Here is a 14,293-nt window from a genome sequence, read left to right as displayed (position 1 = left end):
TGGGCGGGAGTGCGGGGGGGGGGGGGGGGGGGGGGGGGGGGCAGCTTTGGCGTGCGCCCGGATTGGAGGCTCCTGGAGATTTGAGTCAGATGGGCAGGTGCGTGAGGAAGCTGTAACAACCTCCCTGGCTCTGCTCCCTCGCTCGCCCTCCAGTGATACCGGGAGCCGGAATGTGACGTCATTCTGGCCCCGGCATCACTAAACAGTGCTCTATGGAGCAGTGCTGGGAGATGACTGAAGCCCCACTGGACCACAGAGAAATCTGAACCTAGGTAGGGAGGCTGGATAGTCTCATAAATGTGTGTGTGATTATTGCAGTGACTGTGTGTGTGTGTCAGTGAGTGAGTGTTTTAGATGACTGGTCCCCCTACAATCACCTGGGAAAGGGTTTTTTACTCACACTTTACCCCCACGCAATACTGATCTCGCTGCAGCTGGTCCTGCGTCCATGACTGTGATCATCAATCTTGATGATCTCAGCCAATCCAATGCTTTCCAATAGGAAAGCATTGGGAGGCTATTGCGCATATGTGAAAATGCCATGCTGCGCCAATAAACATCTCCTTATAGAGATGTATTGATGCAGGGCGTGGCGATGCTATAGGTAGGTGCTGGGCACTGTGCAGCACTGACCCAGGATGCACTCCAGAGGCCGTCTAAGTGACTGTCACTAAAACTGTTACAAGGCACCAATGTAAATATGGCTTTTTCTATGAAAAGGCAGGGTTTACATTGAAAAGTGTGCAGGGACAGATTATAGACACAACAACTACCTTAAGCTGCAGTAGTTCTGGTGACTATAGTGTCCCTTTAAGAATTGTATTTTTGACATTGAAAAACCTGGCTCGTAACTTTTTTGCTGGCTCCTAGATTCCAAGCAAATTTGTCAAGCCCTGCATTAAACTATGAATTATCTGTAACTGACCGTGGTATTTAAAATGTAAGTTTTCCAATTCACATATTTTTACCCAATATTTAAAATATCCTGAGCGATTCCTGGCAATTTTCAAATTAGTCAAATGTAAATTTTCCGTTGGTTATTGGCAGAATATAATATAATCAATACTGATCCAGTACTATACTATGTTTGTTTGAAATGTGAAGCTGATGACGGGTTTTGAAGGGAATTAATGGGACTCAAAGTAAAAACACAGGGTGAAAAACATTTGACTTTATCTGTTCTCCAACCCAAATAAATTGTGAATGCAGCATAATTCAGAGGTGGGACCTCTGCTTTTTTTTTTTTTGTGGTCTAAGTTTCATAATGGAATTGTTCCTGATTCCGAGTATGATCGTGGTAAACTCAGTTTTCTTTTTCTTTTTATAAGGAAATCAAGAAGGATGCTGAACCAAAGGATGAACATATAGCTACCAAACGGGAGAAGCCAGGAAATGTAGCCAGTCTGGTCCAGCGCATGAGTGTTTATGGTATTCCAGGAATGGGACCACCTCCTCAAGCCAAACCTCTGAAAAAAAGTATGTGTATGGGAATCTTCTTTTTATTTTCATTAGTAGAATTTGGAAATGTCTCTGTAATTTCTAGCCAGTATTTTATTCAATATTATAAATAGGCCAAATAAGTGTATTGAAAAATCCACAAGATGAAACTAGCTCTATCCTTTGTGTCCCACTTCCACGAGGTTTATGAAAAGCTTGCAATTCCTCCTAGGTTTCTAATGGATTGTACAACCCTTCTGCCCACCCTGTCTTTTTGTTGTTAAAGTAGTCATGTGTTTTGTTTTTTTTGTTGTTTGTTTGTTTTTTCCTTTCCTTTCCCCGCTCCTGTATCTTTTTTTTTTTGTAAATCTGTTTATTAGGGTTTTCAGAAGGTATAAGAATAATCGTTGCAAAATACAGTACATTTTGTAAGAAAATAGTATATCGGACACGCAGGTCCTTGAGACTTTAACATATCACATGGAGCATATATACATTTTATGGAACATCTCTGACCAAGCTGTGTTAGCTGAATGGAGACCAGCCGTATCGCATCTAGACGCATAAGTAGACAAGTAATGTGCTATCTGACTCATAAACACATATCATGCCCTGTTAATGACACGGATAACCCCGTAAAGTTCACCTATGGGTTGCTTGGTGCTGGTACATCCTGCTATCCAGTGCGTTTTAGGCATTTCTGCAGTGGGGGTGTCTCTTTCATATCAGGCGGTCGGGGAGGGTGGTCACTTTAGGGTATCGCTGTATGCAACAGGTGTAATTATGAGCTGGCGTGTTAAGTTACTGACGTATCACCTTGTCTACCAGGGATACAGGCGCTAGTGTGAGAGGTGTCTGCCTTTTCGTCTGCCTATGTGTCCTCTGGCCAATGTCGGCCGAGGTGCATGGTTTGCAGTATCGTGGTGTTATCGTGTCTGTGAGAATGTCTATGTAATAGGTGTAGAATCGAATATGACAGATATTGTAGAGTAGAAGTAGTTGGAGTGATGAAAATGAGGAGAATGGAAGGGGTTCAAGAGGGGAGAGGGAAAGAGGGGTAGGGGGGGTGGGAGCTCTTCAGCCTATCCCACGCCAGGTCCGGGGTCCGGGCCTCCCCATCTCTAGTTACTTTCCGCTCGCCCGCTCGTGGGCCGGTCGCCACCCGAGATGAACATGAACCATGGCTGCCACATTTCCGCATGCCTGTCTTCCCTGCCCGTCAAGGTGGCTTGAATTGCCTCTGCGGCCTGAATGTCCTCAACCCTGCGTATCCACTCCTGGACTCCTGGTGTCTCTGTTTTCTTCCAGTAGAGTGGGATTAGGGCCTTGGCCGCGTTAAGTAGGTGTCGTAGGATAGTTCGTTTGTACTTGGGTCTCGAGAGCTGCGAAATGTGTAGGAGGATAGGAGCCGGGGACCAGTCCATCTCGACTCCCAAGATTTCCTCCGTCTTATCTTTGATGAGATCCCAATATGGGGTTATCAGTCGGCATTCCCACCATATATGGGTTAACGTGCCCCTCTCTTCCAGGCATCTCCAGCATGTGGGGGACGTCGTGGGGAAGATTCTATGGAGCAGCGTTGGGGTCCTGTACCAGAATGAGATTAATTTATAGTTCGTTTCCTGAAATTGGGTACTTGAGGAGCTTTTATGTTGCCAGAACAGAGCATTTTCCCATTGCTGGTCCGTGAACTCGATGTCAAGGGCTGTCTCCCATTGTCTACGGAAAGTGTTGTTTTCCGTTAGGTGTCCTACTAGTAAGTGTTGGTAGAGGGTGGATACCGGTGAGCGGAGCGTGGAGCCCCTGTCGCATAGCTTTTCGAACCATGTGAGGTCCCTGTGCAGTCGTGCCCTACCTTGCATGGAGTTGTAGAAGTGCTGTATTTGCATGTATCTCAGGATGTTCAGGGGCGTCCGGGGCGCCGGAGCTATCAAGGCATCCAGGGCACGGATAGCTCCGTCCCTTAGGATCGTGTAGATGGGTACATATTCCCGTCCTTCCGCGCAGGGCCACCGCCGCAGTGAGAATCCTCCACCTATCTTCGGGTTGTATGTGACTGGGAGTAATGGGCTTGGGACTGGCGAGATATGAGTTTGATCCCTCATTCGGGTCCAGCCAGCCAGGGTTTGAGCTATGATGCCTCCTGCTTCCCAATCGCCTCTGGCGTTGGTGTTGCCTGTCCAGATGGCAGATTTCAGTAGGGGTTCTTGCCCATCCCTGGTTAGCGTCACCCATTGTTTGCATCGTGTGGTGGCATGCCATTCTAGGATGCGCTGTAAGACAGTAGCCTGGTGGTATCGTCGGAAGTCCGGTAGTGCTAGGCCCCCGCGGTGTCTCGGTAGGCAAAGTAGGTCGTGTCGGAGCCGTGGTCTCTTCCCTAGCCACACATACCGGATAGTCGCAGACCTCAGTGTGGTGAAGAAGTGAGGAGGTAGGTGTAGCGGGACTGTCTGAAACGAGTACAGGAGTCTGGGTAAGATGTTCATTTTAAGAACTGCGATCCTCCCGAACCATGTTATGTGTGGGTGGGACCATCTTTCCAGATCAGCCAGGACCTTCTGCAACAGTGTCTTAAAGTTGTGAATATATAGAAGCCCTGGGTCCGTTGTAAGCCAGATACCGAGGTATCTCATCTTGCAGAAGCACCATCGGAATGGGAACAGAGGGTCCAATGCTCGGTATTCCGCTTCTGGAATAGTGATGTTAAGGACTTCGCATTTGGTTAGGTTAAGCTTAAAACCTGATAGCGTGCCAAATCGTGATATCGACTCCATCAGGTTTGGTAATGTGGTTCTAGGCGAGGTTATGAAGAACAGGAGGTCATCCGCGTATGCGGCGACCTTATGTTCTGTTCCATGTCCCGGGTATCCTCGTATGTCGGTGCTTTGTCTGATTGTCTGGAGGAGGGGCTCCAGAGACAGGGCGAACAGCAGGGGTGACAATGGGCAACCCTGCCTCGTACCGTTTGAGATAGCGAGGTCCGCGGTGAGTGCCCCGTTAACACGTACCGAGGCCCGTGGTTTGTGGTATAGTGCTCGAATCCAGGTGAGGAGCCGCTGTCCAACCCCCATGGTGCTGAGTGTGGCCAGCAGGTACCGCCATCTCACCCGGTCGAACGCCTTTTCTGCGTCCGTTGAGAGGAGCATCAGCGGTGTTCTCGTCTTTCTAGCTTCATGTTGTATCGCGAAGGCCCTCAGGGTGCTATCCCGCGCTTCACGGCCGGGTATGAAGCCTGTTTGGTCTTTGTGCACTAGGGAAGGAACCACCGGCTGGAGTCTCATCGCCAGGACTTTAGTGAATAGTTTGGCGTCCACATTCAGCAGGGAGATCGGGCGGTAATTTCCGCATATCATCGGGTCTTTCCCAGGTTTCGGGATCACCGTTATGATGGCCGCTTGGGATTCCGCCCCGAAGTTTTCTCCAGCGGCGACCGCGTTGAGCGCTTTCGTGAGCCAGGGTACTAATATGGAGGAGAACGCTTTATAATAACCAACGGATAGTCCGTCTGGACCCGGTGATTTGCCTTTTTTAGCCGATTTTAGGGCTGCCGAGAGTTCCTCCTCGGAGATCAGGGCATTTAGGTTTTCCATTGTGTCCTGGTCAATCACTCTTGTGAGAGATTCTTGTAGGTAGGCCCGTATCTTTACTTCTTCTGCATCGGAGTCGACGTGTCCTGTGGGCGAATGTATATTATAGAGTGAGTTGTAGTAGCTCCTAAATTCTCCTGCAATCTCATCCGGGAAGATCGTCGTGGTGCCTGCGGAGGTGCGTAGGGCGCGGACTTGGGAGCGAGGTATGTTCCCCTTCAGGAGGTGTGCCAGGTATTTTCCACCCTTGTTGGCATGGGTATAGAAGAACCCCTTAGATCGGTGTAGGGACCTAAGATAGCGTTTCGTTAGTAGGTCTCGTAGTTGGCGTCTGGCCTGCATAAGTGCCCCGTATACCTCAAGGAGCTGTGAGCGTTTATGTCGTTGTTCCAGTTCCGCGATGGATTTGTAAAGAGCCGTCATTTCTCGTGTGTTGTCCTTCTTCTTTTTGGTGGCTATTTGAATGAGTACGCCCCTGATTACACTTTTGTGGGCCTCCCATATTGACACCTTAGACGTATCTGGTGTGTCATTCTCCTGAAAATAATGTTCCAGTGCTTGGTTAATTTGTGTGCGTGTTGCAGGATCTAGAAGTAGTGCCTCGTTTAGTCTCCAGGACCATGTAGAGGGTCGGAAAAGGGGTGAGTCAAGTTCGACCACTACTGCGCCATGATCAGACCAAGTGGCTGGGGTCATGGTGGCTGATATTAGTCGTTGTAGCCCTGTTTGGCGAATAAACATATAGTCTATACGGGAGTATCGGCCATGTACTGCCGAGTAGTAGGAGAAGTCTTTAGTGGATGGATGTAATGTCCTCCAGCAGTCCACCAATTCCAAGTCCCCTAAGGACCGTTTCATAGAGCGTATGGTGAGTTGTGGTATGCTGCTGTGACCTGTTGAGGAGTCCAGGAGTGGGTCCAGGGGTGCGTTGAGGTCGCCTCCGAAGATTAACGTTCCCTCGGAGAAGGAGCTCAGTTTGTTTAAGGTGTCTCTCAGAAATGGAGCCTGTCGTTTGTTGGGTACATACACAGTGGCAAACGTGTATAGCCTACCTGCAAGTGTACCTTTGACGAAAAGAAAGCGGCCTCGGGGGTCCCCCATACTGTCCATTTTTTGGAATTCCAGTTCCGCCGCAAGCAGGATTGCGACTCCCGCCTTCCGTGCTGTGGGGTGGTCACAGAAGTGGCTGGATGGGTAGGACTTGTTACTCAGTTTAGGAGCGGCTCCCTGTCGGAAATGTGTTTCTTGCAGCATAGCCACAGATATACGATTTCTTTTCAGTTCTCGCAATAAGTGGGTCCGCCGTTCCGGAATGTTCAGACCTCTGCAGTTTAGGGTGAGAACAGACAGGGGAGCGGGGCGATAGGCAGCCAGGGCATCAGGTGCTCTATTGGCATTCATGGCGTCAGCGACCGGTCCCACCGTTCCCATTGGCCGCAGTGACGCAATCTCACCAGGGGTACACCGCCCCCACGGACCAGGCCTGAGAGAGTCGAAGAGGTATAGGGCAGTGTCAGTGGTAGGGGGAGGGGTAGGACAGGAAGGGTGAGATAGCAAGAGGGGGGCCCGTAGATGGGCTAGAAGAGTGAGAGTGAAAGAGATGCGCCTGTGTTTACAGGCTTCACATCTGGGACCACAGGGGTCTCAGAAGGGCCACCTCCACTAGGGAGGAGACTCGTGCTACAGCTAGAGACCTGAGGTCCTACTCCGGCTTCCAGTCCAGGTAGCAGGGAGCCTCTGGCGTCTGCTGTGCAGGATAAGCACGAGTGTGTGTTGGGGTGAGCGGTCTCGCACCAGCCGAAGGTGGGGTAGTATGTGGTTATAGGAGTGGAGTTCCGTAACCGGCCCCCTCTATGACATATATTTATACATAAGGAAGAGTGATCCGTTAATGTTGAAAATATGCTTGAATAACAGAACAACAATAATGGTGTGATTACAACTTTTGTATTGCGTTTATAAAACATAACCTAAAAGTGACATAGCAGTGCTATGTAAATAACCGAATGATGAGATAACAATCCCTTCTTGTCCCCCCCATGATTTCCCGCTCCCGTGTTTCCCAGAGAGTTTCTTCGTTCCCCGCTTATGATTATGCAGCGTCGCCCCCTTATCCGGTCCCCCTCCCTGTTTGTCAGAACCTGCCACGGTCCCAGTCCGTTCCCCGGGACATGAGTGCTAGAATGGCGCGTTAGGGAGACTATAGTCGTGAGGCCATATTTCCATGGTATTATCTCTAGGATCAGTTGACCTGCGGTGGGGTGATACGGATACTATCGGTCATCTGGGAGTTTGGTGTCCCCCTGCGTCACGTCAATCAAAGTTGTCGCTTCACTTCACATGGTAGTGTGGCCACCCCTTCATTTGGCCCGTGGGCGTCACATTCGTCTGTCATGTCTTGGGTGGGCTGGGGCTGGGGTGTCTCACTACGGCTTTGGGGTAAGGGTGTCAGCTTTTGCCCGGGAGATTCCCCGGGTGAGAGTATGCGAAGGTTTTCACCTCCCCTCCAGTCAGCATGTAGGCACAGTGTGGGGTCTACGGGCATATGTACAGGGCATTTCAATTGCATCTGTTAATAAACATAAATGAGGGTAAAAGTGTCAACCATATGGCTATATATCATGCACGTTATACAGATTAAACAGCTTATTCCCCGAGCCCACAGAGAGCTTCCAGTCCCCCTTGTTCCAATATCCCCTCCCCTGCGCCCCCACCCCAACATTTGAGGTCCAGTACTGTAACGGGCCGTCTTAGAGTGACCACTTTCATATTACGGTTTAACGTCGTCGGGTCTGGTGACAGTGTGACATCGAGTACGGGTCTCATGTCCAGGACCCTTGGGTCCTCTGTGAATAGGCCCCGTGATGGGGGAGAGGGGGAGTTAGTACCTTTGGGGGTATGAAGGGGTTAGCCATTTTTCCACATGAGAGTCATATCCCAACAAGTCTCGGAGACTTCCCCCACCCAAAAAAAGGGAAAAAGCTTCACCCACCCCACGGTGTGCATAGATGGCCTTCGGACAGCGGGGTTTTGTGTGTCCGGGGGGGGGGGGAGGGGGGTGACAAATATAACAATAGACATGTTCAAGTTCGTGTCCTCCCTCGGGGAGCGGGCCACCGGTTGGCGGCATGGGCTTCGGTGGCAGGGGGGGGGAAACGTCTCAATCCGGGAGCGTGGGGAGCAGAAACAAGGCGGGGGAGGGATGTACTCACGCGTCCCGATGACCAGGACCCTGTCGGCGGTGGTGGGGTGGTTGATCCGCCGGAGAGCCGCCTCTGCGTCTGCGACGGGCTCGCTGTTGTCGAGGCGCCTGTTCCGCTGGGCCCAACACCCAGTTGGTGATCGGTGTGGGTGGTAAGTTGAGTTCCTCCAGGAGCCGGGGGATTTCCTCGGGCCATCTGGCTGGTATCCATGTATCACGGTGTCTCACCATTAATGCGAAGGGGAAACCCCACTTGTATGCAATATTATTTTCTCGAAGCAGTTCTGTCACTGGGCGAAGTGCCCTCCTAGCTTCCAGTGTGAGAGGAGATAAGTCATTGTATAGGGATACTTGTGAGCCTCTGAAGGGCCACGTGGGTTGGTCTCTCGCTTTCCTCATAATAGCGTTTTTAATGGGGAAGGAATGGAGGCAGCAGATGATGTCTCTAGGGCCTTCGTCCTGCGCCCGTGGTCTCAGAGCTCTGTGAGCCCTTTCAAATTTATAGGATTGCGGTGCGTCCGCGTGTAGTAGGGAATTAAACAGTTCCGTGAGGACCTCCTCCGTGTTCTCCTCTCGCTCGGGCTCCGGGATCCCCCGGATCCGAATGTTACACCTTCGGCCTCTATTGTCGAGGTCTTCCATGTGTCTGCGCATGTTGAGTAACATATCCCCTTGTCGGGTGATTGCTGTGTCAGTGGCTGCAAGTCTTCCCACCTGGGCCTCAGCCGAGTGCTCCAGGGCCTGTATGCGGCCTGCTTGCGTGTCTACCTCTGCTCGGAGTCCCGCCATCTCCGCTCTCAGGGCGTCCTGAATAGTCGTTGTTTGGGTAAGTAAGTCCGCTTTAGTGACCATGGTGGCCGCCATGGCCCTCAGCTCGATGCTGATCCGCTCCAGTGTTTGAGAATCGCCGCCTGTTGTCGAGGCAGGGGAACGCGGTGCCGGGCTATGGCTGTCGTTCCCGCCGATGGCGACATGCGGGGGCTGCAAATAGCCATCCATCGGTCCCTGTTGGGAACTCGGGTGCGGAGTCTTGGGTGTCTGTGGGTGCTCTGAGCGTCGGTTGCGACCCATTTGTGTTCTGTAGCTATCGTTGGATCACTTTAGCGGGGTAAGGTTCGGCGGAGCTCAAAGATCAAGCGGCCATCTTGGTCGGTGTTCAAGCCACGCCCCCCGCTCCTGTATCTTAATCATTATATGTCCCTGTCTGACATTTGCCTTTATATGTGTATTATGTTTTCTTTTTCTTGTGCCGGACTTCAGTACCCGGGTGCCTCCATTTTGTTCTCTTCTGCCCATGATGCCTGAAATTGAACCTTGCTTAAGCTTTGCCCATTGCAAAAATGTTATAAAGATTACGCTCCCAATTAGAAAAATTAGTCCCCATATGATCTTATTTTTAATTAAAAAACAAAACCAAAAAAACCCTCTTAATGTAAAAAAAATAAAAGCAAGTAGAAAACAAATATGTTTAATTTAAAAGCAAAACCTGCAGTGGCAAAGCTGCTTTAATTTGAGCAAAGGCAAATATCAACCCCTCCCCTTGGGTTTCAGGGTATCTCCCTCAGTGTAATGCGTCTGATTCTGTGTTTTTGAAATCTGTGAAGGTTTTTCGAAAGTAACTTAATTGATAATGCCACATTACAAAAAAATAAATAAAAAAAATGATGAAAACATAGGAAATGTATGCAGTTCATGTATTTCTTCAGCCGATGTGACAATAAAAACATACAATCTGGTCTCGAGTGTCTGTAAGGGTTTAATTTAGTTTCATTTTTAACTTCTTTAGCGTTCAGATGATTGGCTAAATTCCTCATGTATAATGCCAATAACTGCAAGGCATACATTAAAGAGTTACTCTAACCAAAATTTAGTGTTTAGTGTACTGATTTGGTTGTCTTATACAAAGACAAAAAAAAAAGAGAATCATGAACTTATTTTGATCCAGCGCCGAGGCAAAGTTCTCTCTGCAGCTAAATCCTGCTCTGATGACGTTACTGTGTAGGGACGAATGTCAGGGAGGATAGACTGTTGAATGGACCTGGGTTGCACAGAGGGTAGGGGAATTTCACCCCTGGTTGTTTGACCATGCTATGCACCTGGATGACAGATGCCAAATATGCACAGAATTAACTCTTGTTCTTTGCTAGCTGATAACTCTGCTTTAGGTTCGGTTCCACCTAAGGCAGCAAATTGCTTCATCTGTATATATTCTTACTGTAACTCTGCACATACCAACTCAAAGTACCACAGCCATTTTAAATCATTGAAATGATTATGGTGCTTGGATAAACCCATTTAGGATTTTTAGCTCATTTTACAAAGCTGTGAGCAAGGCTTATTGGAGGATACATTTGCCATCAGTCTGGGTAGCACAATATATAGTTGCAAGAAAAAGTGTGTGAACCCTTTGGAATGATATGGATTTCTGCACAAATTGGTCATAAAATATGATCTGATCATCATCCAAGTCACAACAATAGACAATCACAGTCTGCTTAAACTAATAACACACAAAGAATGAAATGTTGCCATGTTTTTATTGAACACACCATGTAAACATTCACAGTGCAGGTGGAAAAAGTTTGTGAAACCTTGGATTTAATAACTGGTTGAACCTCCTTTGGCAGCAATAACTTCAACCAAATATTCCCTGTAGTTGCAGATCAGACGTGCACAACGGTCAGGAGTATTCTTGACTATTCCTCTTTACAGAACTGTTTCAGTTGAGCAATATTCTTGGAATATCTGGTGTGAATCGCTTTCTTGAGGTCATGCCACAGCATCTCAATCGGGTTGAGGTTATGACTCTGACTGGGCCACTTCAGAAGGCATATTTTCTTCGGTTTAAGCCATTCTGTTGTTGATTTACTTCTATGCTTTGGGTCATTGTCCTGTTGCAACACCCATCTTCTGTTGAGCTTTAGCTGGTAGACAGATGGCCTTAAGTTCTCCTGCAAAATGTCTTGATAAACGTGGGAATTAATTTTTCCTTCGATGATAGCAATCCGTCCAGGCCCTGACGCAGCAAAGCAGCCCCAAACCATGATTCCCCCACCACCATACTTCACAGTTAGGATGAGGTTTTGATGTTGGTGTGCTGTGCCTCTTTTTCGCCACACACAGTGTTGTGTGTTTCTTCCAAACAACTCAACTTTGGTTTCATCTGTCCACAGAATATTTTGCCAGTGCTGCTGTGGAACATCCAGGTGCTCTTGTGCAAACTGTAAACGCGCAGCAATGTTTTGTTTGGACAGCAGTGGCTTCCTCGTTGGTATCCTCCATTGAAATCCATTCTTGTTTAGTGTTTTACGTATTGTAGATTTGCTAACAGGGATGTTAGCATTTGCCACTGACTTTTGTAAGTCTTTAGCTGACACTCTAGGATTCTTCTTCACCTCATTGAGCAGTCTGCGCTGTGCTCTTGCAGTCATCTTTACAGGACGGTCACTCCTAGGGAGAGTAGCAGCAGTGCTGAACTTTCTCCATTTATAGACAATTTGTCTTGCCGTGGACTGATGAACAGCAAGGCTTTTGGAGATACTTTTATAACCCTTTCCAGCTTTATGCAAGTCAACAATTTTTAATCGTAGGTCTTCTGAGAGCTCTTTTGTGCAAGGCATCATTCACATCTGGCAATCCTTCTTGTGAAAAGCAAACCCAGAACTGGTGTGTGTTTTTTATAGGGCAGGGCAGCTGTAACCAACACCTCCAATCTCATCTCATTGATTGGACTCCAGTTGGCTGACATCTCACTCCAATTAGCTCTTGGAGATGTCATTAGTCTAGGGGTTCACATACTTTTTCCACCTGCACTGTGAATGTTTACATAGTGTGTTCAATAAAAACATGGCAACATTTAATTCTTTGTGTGTTATTAGTTTAAGCAGACTGTAATTGTCTATTGTTGTGACTTAGATGATGATCAGATCACATTTTATGACCAATTTGTGCAGAACTCCATATCATTCCAAAGGGTTCACATACTTTTTCTTGCAACTGTATTGAAAAAATTGAGGTGTTCTTTTTCACAGGACAAGTTCTCTTTAACTGATGTGCAAGGCAGGGCCAATCTCAGGGGATTTAGTCAGCTGTAACAACAAACAGAGCTGTGATTCAATGGTCATATGATGTATTCTGTTACAAGCAGAGTTTCTCTATACATTCTTGGAATATATATGACTATTTTTTTTTTAATTTTTCAGAGTCAAAAAAGAGACAATGTAAAGTCCTCTTTGATTACCTACCACAAAACGAAGATGAACTGGAGCTTAAAGCGGGAGAGATACTGGACATTATCGAAGAGGTAGGTGGCTGTATTATACTTGTAAATACTGTTATTTAGGGTGACCGTGGATCCACTTTGTAACCCTTATCATACACCAAGCACATTTGTAGGTTAAAGGAACAGTGTAGTTTTAGGAATGCAAAAGTGTATTTCTCTCACTATAGTGTCCCTCAATGAGAAATCATTTTTGTCACCGCCCCTACCCCCTCCTGGTGTTTTAAGGACACACATTAGGTCTTTCCTGTAAGAAAGAATTTAATCAATGCTTTCCTATGGGGGATTTGAAGATGCTGGGCATCCTTGTGCAAAGCTTGAAGACACCCATCATCATTTCAAGGAGTTAAACTATGTGTAAATGCAGGGAGTGCCTCTAGTGGCTGTTCTTTTAAATTGAAGGGCCAAGTGGATAGGGACACTGCACCCAGACCACTTCAATGAGATGAACCGGTCGGGGTGCCAATAGTGTCCCTTTAGAGAGTATGATGGGAACTGCAGTCCAAAGTAGACAGAGTGCCATTGTCATGTTATATACATGCTTATCAGTTACTACAACTTGTGGGGATTCCAGCCCCTTATCATTGCATGCCAGCCTTGCTCTAGTATCGAGGTACTTGATAAACTGCGTTATTGGTTAAAAATAAATGAACCCTACAGTATCATACTGGATTCCTGCTTTGGTATCTGGCATCAGTTTAAAAAGGAGCAAAATACCCCAAAATGCCAACATGTTAATACTTTTTTCTTTATGGAACTTGCTGGTTTAATGTTTCTGCGTTCGTGCTCTGTTAAGACTCTATCAGGTGCTGTGTGCAGGGTGATGTAACTTGTCATCAGATCTCCTTTCTCTATAAACAAACACAGCCTTCACCAAACCTGACTCCCGTGCTGCTCTGCTCTGCTACATTAACAAAATAAAATGGATGCCTGCAGTCTCAGGGGGAGCAATTGCCTTGGTGGTGGTGTCCTCTCCTCCCCCTCATTTTCTTGTGGTAAACATGCTTGAACTTGGTCAGGTATAAATAACCGTAAAGAGAATTGTAATTGGTGTCTGGGAAACAAATGTTATGTGAGAGGTTCTTTTATCGGGTCAAACTCCACTGAAATTCTGACGAGAGGAGAAGCACTGTCCTATGCTGAAATTGGATCGTAAAACTTAACTTTAAATAGTAATTAATAGTTAAAAAATCTCACACACACAAAATAAACCTAAATGAGTGAGAAAATATAAGTATAAGAGGAAACATGAGTGACATGAACGAGTACCGTTAACTAATAAAATATAATGGCCGAAGTATTTAGGATGCACATACACTGGGTATAAGCTTATAGCCTCTTGAAGTATCCCAGGCTAGGTTAAAAAAGGACACTGTTGCAATATAGTATCTAGGTTATTGTAACAAATGAAGAGCAAAATCTGATTTGTATCCCAAACAGAGAAAAATGAGCAATTATTAGGTAAATATCGCCTAATAAATACGATTATTTAGAGTGTATGGAGAAAAGGTCTCTATATTCAATAGTGTTCACTGCTGCAGTAATATATACACAATCCTTGATTATAAAAAGTAGTGCTACCTAAATTAAGGGTCTAAAGAAAAATAACTAAGCTACATTTCTACACCATTGATAACCCCCTTCACTTCCATACGATTGCCTCTTGATACATATTAGCTTCCAACTGTTTTATTAACTCCAATGAAATCTTCCTCCACCATAGTTGCGCTATGGGCATATAAATAATATTTCAGCGGAGGTAATAATTTGTCAATGTAATCCTTTATA

General features: G+C 46.9%; 1 protein-coding gene across 2 annotated transcripts in view; it reads left to right on the top strand.

Moving 5' to 3' along the window:
• The window catches only part of CD2AP (CD2 associated protein), a 118,153-nt gene that overhangs the window by 54,246 nt on the left and 49,614 nt on the right, over window positions 1-14,293 (top strand). For both annotated transcript variants that reach the window (XM_063442050.1, XM_063442052.1), the window contains 2 exons: window positions 1,329-1,476; window positions 12,429-12,533. In XM_063442050.1, coding sequence (XP_063298120.1) covers window positions 1,329-1,476; window positions 12,429-12,533 — 253 coding nt within the window. The remainder of the gene's footprint in view (window positions 1-1,328; window positions 1,477-12,428; window positions 12,534-14,293) is intronic.

The sequence above is a fragment of the Pelobates fuscus genome, chromosome 2, assembly GCF_036172605.1.
Source record: "Pelobates fuscus isolate aPelFus1 chromosome 2, aPelFus1.pri, whole genome shotgun sequence".
NCBI lineage: Eukaryota > Metazoa > Chordata > Amphibia > Anura > Pelobatidae > Pelobates > Pelobates fuscus.
This window is presented reverse-complemented; position numbering and strand designations above follow the sequence as displayed.